The sequence below is a fragment of the Periophthalmus magnuspinnatus genome, chromosome 17 (genome assembly GCF_009829125.3).
Source record: "Periophthalmus magnuspinnatus isolate fPerMag1 chromosome 17, fPerMag1.2.pri, whole genome shotgun sequence".
Classification (NCBI taxonomy): Eukaryota; Metazoa; Chordata; class Actinopteri; order Gobiiformes; family Gobiidae; genus Periophthalmus; species Periophthalmus magnuspinnatus.
In genome coordinates, this window is record NC_047142.1 from 14,563,017 (window position 1) to 14,587,483 (window position 24,467).

Below are 24,467 nucleotides of genomic sequence, written 5' to 3' on the forward strand. Positions count from 1 at the left end.
TACATTTTTTTTTGCTGCTAAACTGTAAATGGTGTTGTAAATAGTAAATAGTATTCTCTACTGTTCCTAGCCATTCATTTTTTGACCTCTTTTTTCCAGTAACTATACTATTATACTAAAATAAACTATTAATTATTATATAGATTTTAGAACCATAAAACTGAAAGATTTTATGACATTGTATAGAGAATTGAGCGAAAGCCAGTCATCTACATTTACACATCAGAATTGCCTGCACTTTACCCACTTAACTGTACACAGTTGTTGTATTTTATGTACTTCTTATTCTTTCTTGTATGATGTTCTTACGTGAATGTTTTAAGCTGATGTCTGCACCAGATCAAATAAAGAAATCTGTCTATCTATAAAGGCATCTCCCTTTACCAAAAGTATAAAAAAACATTATTATGACATTTTAACATATTCGAGGCAAGTGTCTTTGTCCATCAGCTTTGTAGGTGACTGAATATTGTCTAGTATTACAGTGCACAGGAGAATTTCATCAAATATATTACAATAATCCCACCAGCTGCCCAAAAGTCATTGTTAATTTATTGTATTGTTTTATCTGTCTTCCACAGGTTGGTCAGGGTAAAGTGGACTCAATTTGGCGTTTGTCTTTCTTCTGCACAACTAGTCTAGAGTATACCCTATAACTGGGGCGTCAAACAAATTTTCACCTAGGGCCACATCAGCAAAATGGCCGCCATCAAGATGTAACTGTGCAGCAGTGTAAATGTCACTAAATGTAACCAAATGTCGACGTAGACTTTACCGACCCCGCCTCATAACACAAAAAACATACAGGTTTTTCTCCTCAAAGCACAAACTTGTATTCACCTTTCTTCCTAACAACAATTTTCTTCTTCATGAACATTTTGTGATGATTATTTGCAAATATTTCTCAGTTCCACTTGCTGGGAAAATCTCATTAGTTTATTGTCAGTGCACACATTAAAGCAGTATAGACTTATTTTAAAATGCCTTTTAATTTATCTTCTTGCGGGCCACATAAAATGATGTGGCGGGCCGCATTTGGCCCCCGGGCCTTGAGTTTGACACATTTGCTCTATAACATGGAATCATCTTTTTTTTAATCACTTTATATCATTTTCAGGAGGTCTGCACCAGGACAAGGTGAGGACTACATGAGCGAAGAATAACTGTGCCTTGTGTTTAGTGAGGGACATCAATGCAAACACACTTTAATGCAAAGTCATTCACATTCACCCATAATCCCCATCCCCATTATAATCTATTAAAATAAGTCAAATTGTACATTAGAAATCAGATTTTGTCTATGTTCAGGAATCTCACTCTGTTGCCAATGACAACAAACACTGGAAATCCTACTGGAATAATACCATATGGTAGTCCCATGGCACAGAGCATTCAGAGTCGCTACTTTAAAACATGAATTCAGTCGAGATATATTATGTATTGAATGTGATCCAAACATGCATTTTATCTGCCAGGCAATATGCAATGACAGAGTTCAAATCAAGCCTACCAGTATTCATCTTGACAAACCTGATGCGATGTGCAGTAGCTTCATTAGTGGGATACAGGCTGATTGTAATGTAAAAGCGCTCAGAGCATCAAAAATGAAAGTGAAACCTGTAAAAACATGCTAATACTTTGTTTTCATCAAATATAGGATTTCCAAAACAATACAAATGTAACATGGTGATCTAAATATGTTATGTGTTAGCAGTTAATACCCCATATAAGTAAAATACACCATCTTTAAGTACATTTTACAGTGTATACTTTCTACTCTACTATATTTTTTAACGTTTCTGCTGAAATGGCTTTATTTTTAGCATGTTCATAGCATGACAAAAAAAAAAAAAAAAACATACAACAAAAAATTTGGAGATCAATTATTTCTGGTGAACAAAAAACAGCTACATTTGATGCTTTAAATGACCTCGATACTTCTCATGGAATGATCTTTTTGCTCCTGTATCAGTACTTTTAATTAGTTACTCCTTCCATCATTGGTCATTATTCATAGCACAAAATCAGTAATGGAAAGAGTACTGCAAATTTGTACTCAAGTAAAAGTACAGTCATGTGGCTAAAAATGTGCTCAATTACAAGTACTGCTTCCAAAATTGTACTTAAGTAAAAGTAAACGGTACACATGAAAAATACTACTCAAGAGTACTTATTACTAGTTACTTGTTACTAGTTATTTTTTTAACAGCTTTTTAGTGTCATTTTAGATCAGTATTTTATATCAATTTAACAGATTTGAGACGTGTGTTGTAGTCATGTAAACCTACTCAATTACAGTAGTGAGTATTTAGTTAATTTGTTATTCCCCCTGCATAAAATACAATTTCAAATAGATATGTCCAAATTAGTACTCTTAGAATTTTCTTTGGCGTTATTATTCATATTTTACATACAAAGCAAAACACTAAATATATTAACAACATTTCTAGCATGAATAACTATGAACAACTGAAGTGCAAATCAGTTATTCATAGCATCTAAATAAATTATATTGACACAAACTGAGCCGTCTTCTCTTGGTGTCTTCATAGTTGGGTGACAGAGGAGAGCAGTGCAGACAGGAGACCCAGGTTCCCCAATACCACCACGGGCAGCACCAGGGACTTGAACCAGGATGTCTGCAGAAGGATAAAAGCAGGGTGAGACTTGCACAGCTGCCCCGGGGCGGACTGACTAAATGTGGCTGCCAATCTGTTCTTTTAGGGGACTCTTGAAATTCTCTGCATTTCGTTCAGGGGCAGGGCTTGATGTTCTATGTCAGTCAAAGCTGCGTAAATGCTGCGTGCTGTATTTCATCATCAGCAATTACAGCAATATTAAGGTTCAGCAACATCGATGGTATTTTTTGATTCGTTAAATACAGTTATGCCACACTGATGCATCAACAGAAAATAAAAGAAAAAGAGTTTTGCTTTTTAGACCTGACAGATCAGGTGAGTAGTAAGCCTTGTTTAAAAGTGTCACTTGAAATGCCATATATTTTTTTCAATATACTATTAAAAACATTGACCCACCCACCTTGATTCTGCCTCCTGATTGGTCAGACAGAATGCCACATTGGTCCTCTGCTTGAACTGTGGAGGGGGAAAAAATCTGTCATGAGTGTTTTCTGTGTAGCAGTGTTAGTTTGTTCTTTTTTGTTTTAGTCTAGTTTTAAAAGCTAAAATTCTGTTCATATTAAGTGCAAAATATTATTTACAATGCAGCAGACATGTTTGTGTATGTCTGTCCTGACATGGGGCGTTTTCATTTTTATTTAATTATTTATTCTATTTAGTTATGTTTTAGCAAAAATATCTGTACATTTATTCATAATATATATATATATTTTAGATGTATTGTTGCTCAGTTTTCACTTGCAAAAATATAGAAATATTAGTAGCCAAATACATTTAGTCATGTAGAAGTGTTTATGAATGAAGAGGAGGAGCCTGAACCCCATCCACCAGGATGCGTAGCCAATCAGGATGTGGGTTGCTAACGACGATGGCAGTGGCAAAGACGATTGGCCAACTCCGAGGAACATGGTCGCCACTGTCAAAAACCACAACAGATGTAAAAAAAATAAAATAAAAATTTTATATATATATATATATATATATATATATATATATATATATATATATATATATATATATATATATATATATATAAAAAAAAGCTCATCATGCCTTACCTGCCATAACCTCAGTGAGCGTCCCCACACCCCAGTGCAGCCAGTTAAAGATGTACCTCCTGAAATAAAGAATAGTTTGTGTTTACAAGATTATAATATTTAATTATTTATTTATTTTTTTAATGGAGGGCAAGACAAGACAGAAATAGCCAGAATAATCAGAAAATCCATAAATGCTGAACTTAAAGAGGGGTATAACACTTCTGTGGGGTAGTATTTGTTATTATTTTCAAAATGCTATATTCACTGAAAACAACATAATAAAATGCCTAATTTGTTTAAGTTTCGTTCAGTCACTCTCACTTCAGAAAACAATCAGTGTACATCTTGCTTTTCCTCATATCAGGTTTGTGAAGTTGTAATGTATTGTTTTTTATATAAGAGCACGATGACGTAGGCTTGTGGGCTGAGCATTGGACACAATCTTACAACTAACCAGTGGCAATCGGGAGACACGAGAGTTATGAAGGTTGGCCACCAGGTCTATGTGAGCTGGTGTCGGGCTTATTTGTGCTTAACAGCATCTCTTCCACCTGGCACGAACTGGCTCTGGTGCGGTGTTGGTGTCCTCAAAGAGGAGCAACGACCAACACTTCCCGTGTTGTGTGTCGTTTTGTTCTGCTTTTTTTCATCACACGTCGTAAACCTCCATCACAATATGCGTTAATTCCCATGCAGCCCAAAACCTCGGAAAAGTTCTTCCAAACTGTGGCAGAATGTAGGAATTTATGTGATTTTTTGCAAGGGAGAGAAACCTCATTTCTGTGAATAATTTGCATATTCAGAATGTATAAGATAAATGAGGGATAACTTTGAACCACTGCAAACCATTTAAAATGAACTCGTTCTGTTTTTCATGTTTTTGTACAGTAAAAATCAGCCTTTTTTTGTTTTGTTATTTAAGCGACAAACGTGACAAAATAAAAAATGTTAATAGTATTGGACCTATTTTTCAATCATTTCAAATATTCCAATTAGAAAATTAGTACACAAGTCCAAAAGATTACTGTAATGCAGAACGCAAATAGTGTAGTTTGACAGATGCACAGAGTGAGATGACACTGCTGTAAAAATAGACAAGGTGTCAACAGTCGCAGCAGCAGAGGATTGTGGGTAATATGTGTGTGGGTGTGTGAGGTATAATAACCTGGGAGAGTCGGGGGGAGGTCTGGCACAGGCTGTGATTGGCTGGAGTAGGGACAGGGCCAAGACACAACAGCCTAGGTATGGGTGGACCCCGGCAGGCTGGACACACAGAGAGAGACAGGAGACAAAATATGAAATAAGAAATACTTCATAGTAATTGAAATTCATCACTATTTGATACTGAATTAATCATCTCACCTTCATTTGTAAGGTAGAGGAGACCTTGAATAATTACAGAGATATTAAACATAAACCATGTCAACACATCTACAATTTGACAGTTAAACAGAAAATTCCACCACAGAATTCCACATTCAGAATTTTGATCTGTCTCCAGCTCAGTTTAAACTATGGGCAATTTAGACTATCTTGATTATGCAGACTAACCATTTCTATACATATATACATATTACTCTATTGATAAATCAATGTTTATGCCAAATATGTGTGAGCAGGTACATGTACACACTCAATGTAAAACTACATTTTAATAAAATGTATTTAATTGATTAAAGATGAACCAATATCGCCATCTACTGTATGTTTGTTCCATAGAAATGACTATGTTCTAACTGGTGACAAATGACAATGACAGAAAGTTTTATCTTTAATTTAAAGAGCTGCAATGACTGTGGTGTTCTGATGTGTAAATGTAGATGACTGGCTTTCGCTCAATTCTCTATACAATGTCATAAAATCTTTCAGTTTTATGGTTCTAAAATCTATATAATAATTAATAGTTTATTTTAGTATAATAGTATAGTTACTGGAAAAAAGAGGTTTGCACTGAAATTGCCAAAAAATGAATGGCTAGGAACAGTAGAGAATACTATTTACTATTTACAACACCATTTACAGTTTAGCAGCAAAAAAAAAATGTATTTAGTGTTTAGGCAGTGGCCACCAGCATTTTGACCAAAACTGAAGAAGCGGCTTGGATGAGCAACGAAATGTCTTCACTCCTTCAAGATTTGTCCAGTTGACAGATTTAAACTTCGTTGTTTGCTATTTAGTGTTTAGTTTCACTTTACGTAGGTACTATTCCCAAAAAAGATACCCAGTCCCAGCTTAGTTTTAAACAATTATAACTTTAAAATGTTTTGACATCATATGAACACAGCCTATAAGAGTCACAGACTACATATATATTGGACTAAGGGAGTGTGACATCACCCACAGTGTTCTGCTCCAGCCAAATAAAGCCCATCGAGGCTATAGTAGTCATAGGGGTGGATCTGGAGTTCCATATTTGGAATTCTGACCAGGACTATCATAGTCAGGAGCCAGGTGGTTGAAGGTAATGCCCCTTCCACTTAATAATGCTGTCAATCAAATGTGTTGCTAACACTAACGGGAGCGACCTCGGGAAGGTGCATTATCATATGGGTGTGAAACAAAAGTCACTCTGCTTTGAAATGTATGTAGCATTGTCATTCTGGTATAAAATAGTCAGAGCTCAGATGCTCAGGGGGGTTGTTTAGACTGGGACTTAGACTGAGAGGGGACTGGGGGAGAGACTGGGAGGCTACCAGTCTGTGGCCAGGGCAGGCCTGGGCCCTGTCCTGTTTATATGTGCTGTAACAAACAATAAACCTTTTTTTCTGTATTTCAAAACTCACCGAGCTTCGCAAATGGATTACTTTTCATCTAGAACTGTAATTTTTCCACAACAATAATGTCCTGATGCATGGATCTTTCAAACTAGAACATGGATGGACATTAGTTTCTGTCCTGGATCACCACCGCTGGATTCGAACAAGGTTTACTTGGTGAGCTTTTCCAAAACAGACTCCTTTCCATTGAAAAGGAAATCTTCATCTACAAAGACTGGTAAATCAAATGAGAATGTATTTTGGAAATGCAAAATGCTTAACTAATCATACCCAACGGCCATAGTTCTGATCCTATACCATTTTTGATTTATCTCACAACTTTTCAGTATCTTTGGCTCCAAAATCTCATGTGTGTACCACCATGCTGCCCTAACAACATGCTGCTAATACAATCCAAACAACAATGGCCCTCCATCACTCCTGATTTCCTCACTTTTGGGACATAGTTGACAGACTGCTCATCCTTTTAAGCCACTGAAACTAAGATATTGGATGTTACAAACGCCAAAACATCTAAAATGTGGAGCAAAACTTCAAGAGGATCGACAGAAATGGATTCAAACTGAGGAGCCCTGCGGTGCTGACTGTGCCCAGTCACTAGCCCCGCCCCTGATCCAGGTCTAGTCCATCGGACTGTGATGACTGTAGCTCCACCTTTGACTAAGCTGTGAGACACTGTGTAAAGATGAACAGGTTTTGTTAGTCTTTGCTTTATATCTCTTATCTTTTTATTCTCCAGAATGAGGTTTAGGAGTCATTACAGTTAACTACCAAACAGTCATGGGTGAAATTCCCCTCTAGTTGTAACGAGCTAGTAAACAGTCAAACGGGTGGAAGTCCCTGCTATTTAGCGAACACACACTAGGAGAAACTCCTATCTAGGGTTACTAACTGGTAAAAGGCAAAAGGTCCCTGTGTAGTTGAGTGTAAGGACAGCTGAACTTTTTTTTTTTATTCATGAGGGAGAGTAAATTCAGCAGTCCATCTAGGTCTAAGAATGGAGATATTATGTAATTGCAAAATGCAGACAAATGTAAATTTACATATGGAAACACAGTGTACTTTAATTCACTCACAATGTTAGTGTGAAAAAAACAAAAACTGAAAAAAAGAAAAGAAAGAAAATGGTTAAGCGTGACACAAGAAGTGAACTGTACATTTGTGTGTCCTTAGACCTGATCGGCCAAACTGTTTGGTGTAAATTATGCAACATCAACAAATATGTGTGTAACAGCTTAAACCAATGTAAACAGTGTCAACAAGAAAATGACAGGATGCAGTTTCAACTGATCCACTCATTTTCTACATTTCTTTTTTTCTTTATATTTCTTTTTTGAAAAAAAAAAAAAAAGTATTTATTTACCGGTAGTTTTTTTGCCTCATTACTGCAGTGAGTTTAATGACATGCATGTCCTAAGAAAAGTCCAGCTGGAACCAAAAACCCTCCTCAACTGTAATTGAAAAGAAGAAACCGAATTCTTTCACGAATTCCCAAAAATTGTAATGAACGCTCTTAAAAACAAAATGAAGGCCTAATCAAAGCTAGTAGTGATCACAAATCCAAACTGACTTGATTGACTTGACCATCCTTGACAACTAAGCGCCTGCGATTTCGTTAATAATTATTTATTTTTTTGTTACAGGAGATGTGGATGCTGCATAATTTCTCTTCTTTTTCTTTACATGTTCCTATGAAATAATCACACACTAACAACACTAACAACTAACAACTAACCAATAACAGTTTTGGACTTCACAAAATGTTTCTTTCAGAACAGCAATTTAAGTGTTCTCTTGCAGCAGAAGACAACTAAGCCAAAATTGACACATGTATATATAGATATATAAATGTGTCAAAGGGGGGATTTTACAAAATTTATTTTAGTTTTTCAAAATTGAATTGTGATAAAACAGATGTTATCAGTTAAGACACTGTTTTCCATTAACTACAAAACCTGTAACCTGACAACACCCTTCAAGACAAAGAACCACAGTGAACTAACCATCACAGCTTAATGGTCTGAAGCAGGAGATAACTTTCCACCTAGACCTGAACCAAAGCAACTCCTCAGCTGGAGGACACATGGTCTTCTCCTGGACAGAACCAGACCTGCATCATTAAAACCATCCTTCTGTTTCACTGTCACTGGAGGAAAACTTCAGAAAAGTTCAGGCATTTTCATGTGACTCAAAAGAACTAAACCTGATCCTCATGTCCCCAACCATAGCCCTAAAATCGACACATGGGCTGAAGGACAACTCCAGAGACGAGCTGCGGCCAGAGACGCTGAGCTGTATGCGGACGGAGAGTAAAGCCATGTGTGGTCAGAGGGAGGACAAAGGGACAGAGGACAGGCGGTGGGAAAGATTTAACTGAACAGCACTACCATAATGTTAAAACAGCATTCATTTTCTGACGGCAAATCATAAACAAACTGAACTGAACACAACAATGAACTGCTGAATGTTGCCTCCATCTCAATCAACAAGCTAATGGAACTTCGTTTACATGAACATTTCTCTACATGCTCTGTTTGTGACAATGATTATTACCGAAAGTGAATTGGATGGTGAGTTGCTGGAGTCGGGAGAGTGCCCATGCTCCCTTTGGATTTGAAACACGGGGGCAAGCAGGCAAACTGTGTCCATTTATATATACAGTCTATGATAAGAATGCAGTCCTGTTAGTACAGTATAGAGTATGAGTACCGTGCTCCATCCTCTTCTGTAGACAAACGGCAGACAGAACCCCACTGCAGTCAGAGCTACCGTCAGCATCATGAGTCCCCGGTGAACCTGCAACATGGCGGTTGGTCAGTGCTCTTTCACCTGTCACCTGGCACCAGTCCAAGCAAGTGTTTACCTGGAACCATATCTTCTGCCCACACAGTGTATGAGAGGCCCATTCGTTCTTATAGAAACTGGCTATAAATGTGCCGATACTGCCTGTTAGCATCCAGGCCAACAGCATCAGGGCTCCTGTAGGAAAGGAGAGATGCGGGGGTAAAAGTCATAGGGATGCACAATATATACATGATTTTTTTTATTTTTATATTAGCTGACACAATATCCACACACATTAGTACTAGACTTGGTCAAAATCAAGTCCAGGATTATTTCCGGGTTTAGTCCAAATGTATTATTTATAATCAATCGTACCTTAGCATAGTTTTTGTCCTTATTTAGCTGTAGTACACCTAGTAACCATTTAAAATCTTGAACTGATCCATTGTAATCATAATATTCAACAAGGTATTCAAGGTGCAGTATGTAACTTTCTGGTTGTGGCATGTCCGTAAGAAACCGTAGTTTCCCTGGAAAAAAGCAGGAAGAGACCCTACTCCAGGCCAAATAAGAGCCAGTTTTTTGAAGACGTAAGCCCGCTTAGTAATTTTATACCTGGAAAGTTTTGTTTCATTCACACATCTCTGAGTAACCATTTATTAGTAGTTTGTTTACATCTCCAAAGCTCAAAATTCTTTGTTGCACCTTGTGATGTTACGTGTGAATTAACCAAAACATAATTCCAGGTATGTTTGTGATGAGGAAGCAACATTATAACATAGATCAGAAAATAGGGTAATATAAACGCTTTAAATATCACATAACATTTAATTCCTTTCCCCATGTTACATTTACACAAGCCATTTGCAGATATGAATGTAATTTTTAGTGCTGCATTAAAAATTTGAAGGGAACTACAGAGACCAACATTAATATTTGCTGGTATGAAACATGTAATTAGCCTGAGAGTAATGACTGAATTGTGAAATGTGGTTACATCTCCAATTTTAATCTATATTAAATGCAACTTGTAGGCTATGTTGTCTTACACTCCATTACCTACCATGCACCTTGAGGAGGGTGGGCCCGCGACTGCCTCGAAGTGTGATGGGAGTCCCGGTCAGACGGACTCTGCCCTCTGACACCAAGGGCTGCTGGCTGTGTTTCCCAATGCTCCCTGAAAAAACCCAGTCACACAATCAGGGAAATAAACTACAGAAATCAAGAAGAGTACGTTCTATAATAAGATGTGATGTCTATGTATTCTCACACTTAAAGTTGGGCCCATTTTAGCAAAACCACATGCCCCTCCCCCTCCCCCATATATGTTTAGTTCAGTTTAGTCTTTTTATTTAAAGTGCTATGAAAGAATTGACAGGTGTTTACAAACACCACAGGGGTGTTTGTAAACACCTGGCTACCTGGATACCTGTTAGACCAAGCACACTGTTCCTCATACCTTCACCCCCTCCCTCCTAACCCTCCTCCCCTCTCACTCTTCCCTTTAGTCCTCCAGGTACTGCCCAGTTTAGCAGCTCTATTAGAAATGTGGTTGTGGGTGGAGTTTAGGAGTTTAATCCCACTTAAAAAAAGATATTACAATCACTATCGCCAGTTCTGTAACCTATAGATAGAGGACACATACAACTTTTTGTCATTCTCAGTATATCGACAGGCCATGCGTCCTGTGAAAGCTCAGAGCCTTCAGAATTCACTCACTGAGCTGCAGAGGCTGCACTAGCACTGATTAATGATTAGCTGTGGGTGCTGGGGTTTAGGCAGTGATGATTCAGATCGGAAAGAGTCCTGTTAGGTTTAAACCAACTGGACCAACTGAACTGGTGCCCACAAACACAGAGGGAAAAGTGAAGGAACACTAACACATGGAGAAAGCCCTCTCTGCCTGTGGATATCTAAAATGGGCCTTCAATAGATCGAAGAGAGCTAAAAAACAGGACAAAAGGGAATCTGAACCTAGAAGGAAAGGCGTAACTATACCTTACACAGCGGGTGTGTCTGAAAAACTTCAGAGAATTTTGAGACAGTACAAGATTCCTCTCTTTTTCAACACTTTAAGACAAAAACTGGTCCAGCCTAAGGACAAAACCCTGAGCCACAAACAAAGTAATGTAGTCTAATCCATTCAGTGTAGTGAAGAGTGCAGTGAGCGTTACACTGGAGAAACTAAGCAGTTAAACTAAACAGTTCCTTTAAAGTTTAAAGAGCCCATACTACACTATTTTCTGATCTTTTTTCTTTCCTCATCACAAACAGACCTGGAGTTTTGTTTTGTTTTATTCACACGTTTAACACACAAATCCTGCATATTTAAGAGTTCTTCTCTCAAAAAGAAAACATGCTGTTCCACCTTGTGATGTCATGCAGTAATACAGGGTGTGCACCACTGTATTTTCAAACTCCATACACCACTAAAATAATATGCATGACTTCAGTCCTGGAATTTCAAATCTCTACTGATTAAAGGTAAAAGGTAGCTTTTAACTTGAAAACTACCAGTGCATGTCATTAAAAGGTGGAACAGAGCATTTTGAGCTTTGGAGATGTAGACAAACATGTGAATGAAACAAGACACAACTCCAGGTATGTTTTAGATGAGGTAACAACATAATAACATGGTTTAAAGCTCACCAAATTCCATTTTGTGTAATGTAGGGCCTTTAAAGTGTAATTTTGCAGACACAGCTTGGCTGTAGTAATAAAAAGACAAAAACAGCCTGTAAATATTTCATTAACCAGAAAATATGGCTGACAATATTGCTTTATGACTTCCCTTTAAGACTTCCTTTAAGTATAAAATGAAAGACCTTAAATGCTGATAAGAGCTGAGGACAGGGGGCAAAGTAAGGTGAACATGTAGGCTACCTTGGTAGGCGGGTCCATTAGCCACAAACAGGAAGTACTCCTGCTCCAGATCAAAGCGATCAGAGTCCTGATTGGTCGGTTTGACAGGGCGACTGAAGCGGCATTGGATGATTCCATCGGTGATCCTCCAGGAGACAGAGTGCAGACCTGACTACAAGCACACACAGGTACACTGATAGAAGCTTTACTCTGACAAGCTTAGAGAGGAAATATTGTGCTTTTGGCAGAGGTGGGTAGAGTAGGCAAAAAGTACAAGTAGAAAGTAGTGGTCCAAGAGTAAAAAAGTATTTGGAAAAACTACTACGCAAGTAAGAGTAATTTAAAGAGTAACTGCTCGGACATAATTGATTTATAATTTGAAGTCATTTGAAAGACAAAACATGAAAAATCTTGTGTATTATGTAATACATAGACACAAAAATGAGAAAATAAATCATATTTGAAGGAGCGGTGCCAGAAACACAAATGTTTAAATAATTTCATATTGTTTTTGCCACTTGTACAGAAGTGTAAGAAGTGTTGAGAAGTGTAACGTTTACATTCAAGTAAAAGTACTGTTACTTCAATCAAAATATTTCTCAAGTAGGTGTAAAAGTACGCTGTTAAAAAGTAATCTGAAAAGTTTAATTTCTTCAAAGAATTGCTGAAGTAAATGTAATTGAGTAAATATAACTGAGTAATAACTGAGTACTAGACACCTTTGGCTTTTAGGTTAATCTATAGATCAGGATTTCTATAAAAAGCAGTGCAGGGAGCTGCGGGTGCACGGCTGATAAGTTCAATCAAGGGAGAGGAAGTATTTCATTTCTATGGTATATTAACTGCTAACACATTTAGATCACCATGCTATGTTTTATTGTTTTGAAAATGCTATGTTTGCCAAAAACAGCATATTCACTTATACAATACTCAAACAGCATATCATGCATTTTGGAAATCACAAGAGTCCTGTTTTTTTTGTAATACCATCGAAATATACACCAGATGGTCTTATAGAGTTCTTTGAGCTATGGAGAGAGACTGAAGAAACAGTCATTGAAAACCACCCTTTCCCAGGCTGTGTGTGTACTGTGTGAGTGTACTGTGTGAGTGTACTGTGTGAGTGTACTATGTGAGAGTGTACTATGTGAGAGTGTTCTATGTGAGAGTGTTCTATGTGAGAGTGTTCTATGTGCGAGTGTTCTATGTGCGAGTGTTCTATGTGAGTGTTCTATGTGAGAGTGTTCTATGTGAGAGTGTTCTATGTGAGAGTGTTCTATGTGAGAGTGTTCTGTGTGTGAGTGTACTATGTGAGAGTGTTCTGTGTGTGAGTGTTCTGTGTGTGAGTGTTCTGTGTGAGAGTGTTCTATGTGAGAGTGTTCTATGTGAGAGTGTTCTATGTGAGAGTGTTCTATGTGAGAGTGTTCTATGTGAGAGTGTTCTGTGTGTGAGTGTACTATGTGAGAGTGTTCTGTGTGTGAGTGTTCTATGTGAGAGTGTTCTGTATGAGAGTGTTCTGTGTGTGAGTGTTCTGTCTGTGAGTGTTCTGTGTGTGAGTGTTCTGTGTGTGAGTGTTCTGTCTGTGAGTGTTCTGTGTGTGAGTGTTCTGTGTGAGTGTTCTGTGTGTGAGTGTTCTATGTGAGAGTGTTCTATGTGAGAGTGTTCTGTGTGTGAGTGTTCTGTGTGTGAGTGTTCTGTGTGAGAGTGTTCTGTGTGAGTGTACTGTGTGTGAGTGTACTGTGTGTGAGTTTACTGTGTGAGTGTACTGTGTGTGAGTGTACTGTGTGTGAGTATACTGTGTGAGTGTACTGTGTGTGAGTATACTGTGTGTGAGTGTTCTGTGTGAGAGTGTTCTGTGTGAGAGTGTACTGTGTGTGAGTGTTCTGTGTGAGAGTGTTCTATGTGAGAGTGTTCTATGTGAGAGTGTTCTATGTGAGAGTGTTCTATGTGAGAGTGTTCTATGTGCGAGTGTTCTATGTGCGAGTGTTCTATGTGAGAGTGTTCTATGTGAGAGTGTTCTATGTGAGAGTGTTCTGTGTGTGAGTGTACTATGTGAGAGTGTTCTGTGTGTGAGTGTTCTATGTGAGAGTGTTCTGTATGAGAGTGTTCTGTGTGTGAGTGTTCTGTCTGTGAGTGTTCTGTGTGTGAGTGTACTGTGTGAGTGTTCTGTGTGTGAGTGTTCTGTGTGAGAGTGTTCTGTGTGAGTGTACTGTGTGTGAGTTTACTGTGTGAGTGTACTGTGTGTGAGTGTACTGTGTGTGAGTGTACTGTGTGTGAGTATACTGTGTGAGTGTACTGTGTGTGAGTATACTGTGTGTGAGTATACTGTGTGAGTGTACTATGTGTGAGTGTTCTGTGTGAGAGTGTTCTGTGTGAGAGTGTTCTGTGTGTGAGTGTACTGTGTGTGAGTATACTGTGTGAGTGTACTGTGTGTGAGTGTACTGTGTGTGAGTATACTGTGTGTGAGTATACTGTGTGAGTGTACTGTGTGTGAGTGTACTGTGTGTGAGTATACTGCTGTGGCTGTCTGAGTAGCCGCCTCACCTGAGTGCTTTCCTTTGGGGGTGTTCGTCCTCTCAAGATGGCCGCCTCCACAGACACTCGGCCGTATTCATTCAGACACAGGTACACGTCATCGTCGCCCTAGTATTACACGCACACATTTGACTATATGAAATATGAAAACATCTTTCTCTGCAGAGTGGACAATGTTGTTGTTTCCAAACTGACGAAAAAAAAAAAATTGTTAAGCCTGTTGTTTACCTGTCAACCAGAATGACACGCTTTGACAAAACTTTGTAAAGACGAGTGGATCTGGAGCTGTATCCTGTCTCTCTTTTTCGTGAGTGTAATTGGCAGGTGGATTAACCAATCAGAGAGACACATGCTCCATTTGGGTCAAAACAAACATGGTGGTTTATGTTTAAAAAAAAAGGCAAAAAAACCCAGACAACCACAAATGTCTAAGAAACAGGAGAGATTTCTGTAGAATCAACAGTCAAAGCACCAAACTCTTATTTATCTCAGATTAAAAAAGTGATATATTTTGCTCTGAATGATACAAGGTTTTTGGAGAAGAGATGCCATCCGCATTACAAATTAATGACTGTGGTTGGACGGTTCCATGTTAGTCCTTACAGGAAAATCAATGCCAGCATTATCAAAATGTTGATGATTTATGTAAAACAGCAGACCTCTAGATTTCTACTTGTGACGTCACAACCCTGGAAAAACTGAAAGTATTTTGTTATTGTTTAGAGGGAGCTAACCTACATTACAAGTTAAGCGTGAATGAAGCTAAATACAACTACATGGTTATACATTGTTATAACATATGGTTAAAAGCTAAAAAAAAATAAATTTGCATAATATGTGTCCTATTGCATTACCATCCACGTGTCCCGGGAGAGGGCAAATGCGATGTACCCCTTCGAAGGCCCACTCAGCTCAAACACTACGGACTGACAAAAACATTCAACATGAGTCTTTATGTCCTACTGTAAGACTGTACCAGGATAGATAGTACTAGAACCATAAGCGTACCTGTTGCTCTGGAGGCCCTTGGGTGGTGGCGGACAAGTAGAAACAGTCAGGGTGGTGGGAGGGGTCACAGCCGGGCGGGTCTAGGAGGCAGGATTTAGACAGACCACACCCCTCTGAGCTGAACTGAAGACAGAATCATTATCACTCATATATATATTCTAAAGGTGCACTATGTAACTTTTCTGGGTGGGAGTCTGCTACCTGCTTGTCTCCACATTATTGCTTTGTCAGGAATTTTCTACAGTATTTATCTATATTGCATGAATTCAATTAGAGATGTTCTTGTTGCTAAAAAAACATGCTTTCTTAATGTAAGTGTGGTCACCTTTCCATAGATCTGACCTTTACAGCGGCATGTGCTTGGCTTCATGAACATGCACAGATGAAATGTCATACTGCGTGACACTTTAAGCAATAACATTTTCATGGAAACAAACAAGTTGTGTATCCCATAGACATATAATTAGTGGACGCAGTGTTCGATGCTAATGCTATCATTCACTTAGCAACTTGGCTAGTTTGGGAAGCTTTGGGAACACCGAAGCCAATCCACTGTATTTTTCCTGTAGCCGTTAGCATTAGCCCACAAAAATCACAGATTATGTATAATCCAGAAGGTGTCAGTTGGTAACAACCCATCAGCCACATTTAAGTGATGACAAAGCCTCCCTAGTAATCATCATTTATTGTGTAAACCTTTTGGTGTTTTATTTTACATCATAATTAGTGTGTAACTAATTATGATGTAAATATAGTGTGACTTACTTGTCCAGGCAGAACAGAGGAGGTGGGTTTTGGAGTCGGAGCTGAGGAGGGCGTTGGCACAGGGGGGCGGGGTGTCACACCATGCAGAGTGATGATTGGTCCAGGGACTTTTACCCAGTATTTGTCATAGTGAGAGACAACAGTGACACTGGAAGATAGAATAAAAAAATAGAAATTAAAAAATAAAGAGTTATGGATTACCGGTATTTAGTTATGGTTTATCTTTGGGTTTAATTTTAGTTTAGTTCTGCCTTATTTAAAGGTGCACTGTTTGCCACCATGGAGATGTTATTGCATTGCATTCTTACTGTGAGTAATGTCATGCTGTGAATCATTTCTGTCAAAGCAATAACATCTCTAAGCAGGTGGTGGGCCCTCTACCTTTAAAGTGCAACTAAATGCCAAATTCACTTCTCGTGTTTATTAACTGTATACATCATCAAGCTTGCCTTTTATTAGCATTAATCATGTAATCTGTGTTTCTATTGCTGTTCTTCCAGACATTGGCAAGTTTTAGACTGCAGCTGTAGCTGCAGTTTAGGTGTTTACGGGGCACTTTTTTCAGCTTATAAGATTCCTGGATGTCACACTACAAGACGTGAGGAATTGAAATCACAAGACAGCCTACAGTCACTGCGATGATCACGATCAGTGGTGGTTACAGTGGAGTGAATATCAGGTCCCATGTGGTACAGTTGTAGTTGTAGCTACAAGGCTAGTGACAATTTCACATTTGGAAAAGTGAGTAATTGAAAGAGAATAGGGGAGAGATGCTACCGTTCATAGTGGAGCTCTTCTGCTGTTACTGAGGAGCACTTGTGTTTACTGTTGAGAAAAGAAGGGCTCACTCTGCGACTAAAACTCCACAATATTGGACAGGCTTGATATCAGTTGGAGGTTATCTTTGGTTGTATGAGGGTTCTAAGTTTGATCTTTGTCCCGGTCTCGGACCTATGGCCCAAGATTTTTCTTCACGATCAGAAATCTTTCAGCGCAGATAGACAAAATCATGCAGTGGACACTCGGCTTTAGTCACTCTTTTAGCTGTAATTTTACTCTTGGATTAGACTGTGTACTCAGTGTACTCACAAGAACTGGACTTGTGCTGGGGCAACATTAGGGACTCTCCAGATCACTCGGACCAGACTCTTGTGGGACTTACTGGTGTGGCTAACCGCGGAGCCCTGAGGAACAAATGAACATCATTTAGCAACATGATTACTGCTACCTAAGTCAGTTTTTTGACACAATGTGACAGCTAGCCATTTGTACGTAAACTGTTAGCTAGTGCATCCCCCTGGGGTCAAAGGCTGGTTGTATCAATACACCCAATACAATATGTATTGTATTTGTGGCATTTGTCTCCTTAGAGATGTTATTACTTTGCCATGAATGTCCCACAGTATGAAACTTAACATCATTAAACTTGTTTATTGTGCTTGTATTCAACTGTTAAGATACCTTAAAGAGGGGGTATTTTACTTCTATGAGATATTAACTCCTAACACAACATATTTAGATCAATACGATCATTCATGGTCCTGTTTAGGTGTTTGATTTTCAACAAAAAGTTTTGATTGACTAACTGAAAAACTGTTGTCTAATGCTAACTTGTGACAAATGTTATTTCAAAAAGACTTGTTTAAGATTTCAGATTAAAGTCTAACTTGAGTAACAGAGCGTCAGACAGAGCAGTGCCTATAGTTAGCATCACATCCCTTGGGAATGTTGATGACGTCAGGCAATTCATCAACTTCAACAACAAAAGATTTTGCATAACATGGTATATTTTGTAGTTTCTGGGTGCACTTTTGAGGAACAATCTCATTTTTGCCACTCACACAAGGAAGTACCATGGACCAGGGAATTTCCAATGGGCCGGGAGATGTGCATACACTGGAAATATGTACTCAATATATATCACAGTGTATATTTTAAACTAACTTTAAAATCTTTGGTTCAGACATCTCACAATATTGGACTTTTTTTTGTTAAATAATGTAATGAAAACATACTCAGAGTTGAGTGGTTAGTAGTCAGTTCCATTTACTCAGTTACATCTATTTGAGTAACTTTTTCATGAAATTGTCCTTTTCAGAGTACTTTTCCAACAACATAGTTTTACTCCTACTTTTACTCCTACTTGAGTAATATTTTTAACAGTACTGTTCCCACTGTGAGTAAGTCTATAAGTGACAAAAGCTTTATGTTGACAATATGAAATATTAATTGAACGTATGTCTTTCTTGCACCACTCCTTCAGATATGATTTAGTTTGTCTCATTTTTGTGTCTATTGTTTGGGGAAAAAAAACATATTGTGAATTATTTAATGTTATGGCTACTCCATCCTCTTCGAAACATAACATCCAATCTGATTCAGAAAAATGGTTGACTTTTGCAGTTTTCTCTGATTTGTTTTGAAGCACTTTTACTGGCCTCTCCAAATGAGCCTTAAGACAGCTGCAGTACATCCAGAACACTGCTGCTCGGGTTCTAACTATAACCAGGATGTAAGGCACATAAGTCCTGTGCTCAGGTCTCTGCACTGGCCCTTGTGGCTCAGAGAATAGATTTTAAAGCAGCTCTGCTTGTGAACAAGTCTCTCCATGACCTAGCACCAAAGTACATTTCCAACATTTTAGTGCCATATGAACCATCTCACACTCTGAGGACTTCAGGGACTCGGCTCCCACTGGTGCCCAGAGTCAGGACTAAACATGGAGAATCAGCATTTCAGTTTAATGCGGCTAAAACCTGGAACAGTCTGAAGATGTGAGACCTACTTCGACAATGTTTTATTTAAATCCAGGCTCAAAACGGTTGTGTTTACCTGTGCATATGACTTATTTATGTTTTGATTTGTTTGTATTGTGATTTTAATGTCCTTCTTTTCTGTAAAGCACTTTGAATTACTTTGTGTATGTATTGTGCTATACAAATAAACCTGTCTTGTCTATTTTGCTTGCTACTTTTGAGCATTGTATGCTATTCTCTGACCTGGTGCTTGTTGCAGGTGAGCAGCTGGGTAGAGCGGGGGTCCGTGAGGCTGAAGGAGCCGACAGCAGAGGGAACACTTTGGGTAGGGTCCCGCGCCTGGAGGAGAAAGCCCTTGAAGACTTGCCCTGACAGAGTCACTGCAGAAACACAACACTTATCACACTGAGTTTAAAATGTACAATAGGCCTACACTGATAGACTATTTATAATGTCACATTAAAGAGGGGGTATTATGCAAAATCCTTTTTTGTTAGCTTTCTACCATGTTCTAACGTTGTTCCCTCAGCAAAAACATGCCTGAAGAGGTTTTAGATGTCACCCATGCATGTTTGAGTAATCTAGTGATCTCTATTGTGCACTATTCGAGCCCTCCTTATGGTTCGCCGTCTAATGTTCCGCCCACAAGCCTACATCACCCATGCTCCCACATGACAATTATCCATAAATATACATGTTCAGGAGCCTGTAATCAACTTGAGCATTTGTTCAGTCCAGTTAGCATCACATCACCAGGGAACGTTGATGATATAAGCTGCAAAGTCTCAATTTCATAAATGTTTTGGAGATGAAAACAATAATATCCCTTGTTTATATTTTATTAATATAACCTCAGTAACCATAGCGTACCTTCCACGTGGTCCCCTGGGCTGAAACTGGACGCATTGGCTTGGAGAAGGTAGGGGCTGGGGCTGCTCTGACCCTGGCTGTGGTGGTAGGGTTCCAGGCTGGTGCAGGATTGGGTCACTTTACCATTAGGATAGGGCCACACGGGGAGACACAGGGACAGAAGTAGGAGGAAACAGGAGAGGCACCACTGAGACATCTGTGAGGCCAGAGGTAGCTTTCAGAAGAGACAGTACTTCTGTATCTTGCATACTAACAATAATAAAAATAATATCTAAATGCTCCATTCACACGTGCAGCCTGACCTGATAATTTACCTGCATACTGATTTCCCTTTATTTTTTGTATTTCCTCATTACATTTCTCCTCACACTACATCTCTCCTCACGCACACTACATCTCTCATCTCTCCTCATGCACACTACATCTCTCCTCATGCACACTACATCTCTCCTCATGCACACTACATCTCTCCTCATTCACACTACATCTCTCCTCATACACACTACATCTCTCCTCATTCACACTACATCTCTCCTCATTCACACTACATCTCTCCTCATGCACACTACATCTCTCCTCATGCACACTACATCTCTCCTCATGCACACTACATCTCTCCTCATTCACACTACATCTCTTCTCATGCACACTACATCTCTCCTCATGCACACTACATCTCTCCTCATTCACACTACATCTCTCCTCATTCACACTGGATCTCTCTTTATACACACTACATCTCTCCTCATACACACTACATCTCTCCTCATACACACTACATCTCTCCTCATTCATACTACATCTCTCCTTATTCACACTACATCCCTCCTCATGCACACTACATCTCTCCTTATTCACACTACATCTCTCCTCATGCACACTACATCTCTCCTCATACACACTACATCTCTCCTTATTCACACTACATCTCTCCTCATGCACACTACATCTCTCCTCATTCACACTACATCTCTCCTCATACACACTACATCTCTCCTCATTCACACTACATCTCTCCTCATGCACACTACATCTCTCCTCATTCACACTACATCTCTCTTCATACACACTACATCTCTCCTCATTCACACTACATCTCTCCTTATTCACACTACATCTCTCCTCATGCACACTACATCTCTCCTCATACACACTACATCTCTCCTCATACACACTACATCTCTCCTTATTCACACTACATCTCTCCTCATGCACACTACATCTCTCCTCATTCACACTACATCTCTCTTCATACACACTACATCTCTTCTTATACACACTACATCTCTCAGTCAGAATGTTGAGGGGTATTTTTTGAATAAAATTGGTTTGTTATGGAGTGAATGTTTTGCTACGTGTTTTTGAGCAATAAAAATGCCTAAATTAAATAAATACAAGACAGACAAGTTTAATTCCATACTGTGTAGCATTATAAGCAAAGGAAAATCTCCATGGAGAAAAGTAGGTGGTGGACCCTTTACCAGAAAGGTTATATAGTGCACCTTCAACATAATTAGGTTTACAATTTTACTAAAATGTACTATACTTAACTCACTTTACACAAATCTAGCCTATTTTTTGTTTGGGTTTGTAATTTTGGTAAAGTTTATAATTTTACTTTTTGGTTGGAAACACACAGCAGATATGACATACATAGAGGTAATTCCATAACTGTTACCTAGCAACCTTAATGTTAATAAAATATGTAGTTATGATTAGATTAATGAAAGTAAATAACACATTTATTTTGTTAAATTAATGTTTAAACTGCCAAAATGTCTTCCTTGTGCGTGTATTGGCTATGCATTTTCGATGGAATTTTCCGTGTTGATGACATATATAGTGGTATTCTGTTTTAGGACTGAGTGCTACTTCCTGTATTTTTGTACTTTTCTTCTCAACTTTTTTCCCCACAAACTGCCACTTAACTAATGCAAAACTATGATAAATACTGACCACAGCTAATTTCCCACCAAACCAAGTCAGAATTAGAAAAACATGAAAACCTACTACCTGCACTTTAAATTGTAATACTTGTTATTGCACTCACCATACTAGAAGAGAACCGGCTACTAGCTCATGTCCCATTACTTCTACTGTGTCTGTCTATGTTTGCGCCTCTTGCGCAGGAGAGGGAGGGGGGGGGGAGGGGGAGGAGTGGCCAGACCTTGTTATCAGTGAAACACAGGGTTAAGAAACAACCATAAAGTTTATCTGTCTGTGTGAGAAAACATCAAAGTACACTTAGATCAGACGGTAGAATTATTAATAAAATAACATAAGGCTCTATATCTAAGATATATTGTGCATGTATATAGTTATAATCTATGACACCCATGGATCATTATGCTTTAATTCGGACATATTAAATCGCAATACTGACCTGAAATGAGTGTGAATGAAACAAAACACAACTCCAGGCATGTTTCTGATGATGAAACAACATTTTAACAGAGATCAGAAAACAGTTTAATATTGGCCCTTTAAAAGGTACACTATGTAACTTTTCCTGGGATAGGCTACCTGCTTCTCTGCATAGACATATAATTGCTTTGTTCAGAATGTTCCACCGTATGCCATTAAACATTTCTCTATTCAATTGCAGGTGTTTTATCCTTGACACCATGGACAAAGTATATTGCGATCTATGGAGATCTTCAGGCAAAGCAACAGCATCTCTATGGAGACATGCAGGTGGCTGAATGTTCCACAGTATGGCATTACTTATTTACTAACATATCCATCTAGCCTTTTTTTCATTATGAGTGTTTGTATTGCTCAAACACATCTTAAAATGGTCAATATTACTCTCATGCACAATAATTTTGATCATTTCAGCCCTGGAATTTCTAATCTCTACTAAAGAAAAGGTAAAAAGTAGCTGTTAACTTGAAAACTACCACTTGATGACATCCCAAGGTGGAACAGATACTGTGGAACATTCTAGACAAAGTAATTTCATCTCCATGGAAACCAGCAAGTAGTGTACCATCCAACCGAAATGTTACACAGTGTGTACTACACAGACTTTGAGATCAATTAAAGGGTCATCAAAGGGGATTTTTTTTGTTTTTTTCTCAAACTATGAACATGCTAAAAAATAAACCCCTCAACCATTTCAGCAAATTTCAAACTATAAGAAAAATAAGTTTTCTTTTCGGTGCAGTTAAAAAATGTAGTGGAGCAGAAAGTACAGATACCTGCTGTCAAAATAGTACAGATACCTAAAACTTGGACTTTAAGGTGCTGTACCCAAATGTTCTGAACTAGTTCTTTTTAAATGGTTTACAATGGTCCAAAGTTATTCCTCATTTACCTTATACATTCTATGCACCCTAATTATTCAACACAATGAGTTTATCAGCACTTTTCACAACTCTTAGAGACCAGAGCAAAGTTTTGCTGTCACAGTAATGCTAACAACAATAAAAAACTATTATTAGAATTAGATGCAGACAGAACACAGTGGACTTATTTTGACCCCCTGAGCTGCTTATGAAAAATATTTGTACTGGGACACATTTTGCTCAAATACATGAAAAAAATCAAGTACTGGGTCTTTAAGTATAGTTCTTAGATTGATGTCGGACCAATGAACATTCACAACAGTTTGACTATTGGGTCATTTGCCTATGCTTCTCAGCTCCATTGAAAGTAAACCTTTAACTTTATCGCCATCTGTTGTTAGGGTCTGGTATGGATCAGAAGCGGGTGGAGTGGGATCCAGAACACACACTTCTTCAATACTTAATGAAGATGTGATTCACTGGTGAATCTCCAGGTTTCAAACAGATGTGACTAACAGATGGATAAGTCAATCAGGGACATACATGGCCCGTCCGTATATAAAATAAAAAAATATATAAAGGAAAAAATTATCACAGGGGGCTGAGCAACATTGCAGATTTCTGCAGAATCAATGAGTGAAGCACTAAATTCTGTTAATCTGAAGTGGGAGAAATGTGACTTCATTTGTAAATCATAGGTGTCCAATGAGTGCCTTCCTTTCACATATGTCACTGAAAAAAAGGTAATCTGATTGCATGATCACATTTGACTGATCTTGAGTTGCGAAGGAGGAAGTGGGGAGCACACTGATATCGTTCTGTATAAAAAATACAGACAGATATCATTCTGGATATGCCAGGCAATATTCAAGTTACATTACTTCAACAATATAATAAAAGTGCTACCAATTATGCTAACAACAAGCTCAACATAAAACTACTATTCATCAGTGTCACTTGAAACTACACAAAGATGAACCACAAAAACAGACCTCGATAAATCCACTTTAATGCAGAGACCTTGGAGTGGGATAGACCACAGCAATGGGCCTAGGTCTAGCTCTTGTCGGTCTCTCGGGTCCTCTCCAAGTGTAGCAGGGCCCTGTGTGTGAGGGCCAGAAGGGATCCTCCTCTCTCGGGTCAG

General features: G+C 38.5%; 1 protein-coding gene across 1 annotated transcript; it reads right to left on the minus strand.

The window, feature by feature from the left end:
• Positions 1–813: 813 nt before the first annotated feature.
• On the minus strand, positions 814–22,143 carry frrs1a (ferric-chelate reductase 1a). Its single transcript, XM_033983164.2, has 17 exons — positions 22,087–22,143; positions 20,037–20,232; positions 19,410–19,546; positions 17,500–17,594; positions 16,411–16,558; positions 15,646–15,768; positions 15,492–15,563; positions 14,647–14,745; positions 12,124–12,274; positions 10,304–10,417; positions 9,320–9,435; positions 9,166–9,252; positions 4,845–4,942; positions 3,698–3,756; positions 3,412–3,555; positions 3,040–3,095; positions 814–2,639 (listed from the first exon to the last, which is right to left on the minus strand). The coding sequence occupies exons 1-17, from the start codon at positions 22,087–22,089 to the stop codon at positions 2,547–2,549; spliced, it is 1,791 nt and encodes a 596-aa protein (XP_033839055.1). The 5' UTR covers positions 22,090–22,143; the 3' UTR covers positions 814–2,546.
• Positions 22,144–24,467: the final 2,324 nt, after the last annotated feature.

Coding starts and splice junctions, on each gene's coding strand:
- frrs1a (XM_033983164.2), bottom strand. Junction 15,564..15,645: donor AAGGGCCTCCAGAGCAACAG/GTACGCTTATGG, acceptor TGTTTTTGTCAG/TCCGTAGTGTTTGAGCTGAG. Junction 3,096..3,411: donor ACACTTCTACATGACTAAAT/GTATTTGGCTAC, acceptor CCCCCTCCACAG/TTCAAGCAGAGGACCAATGT.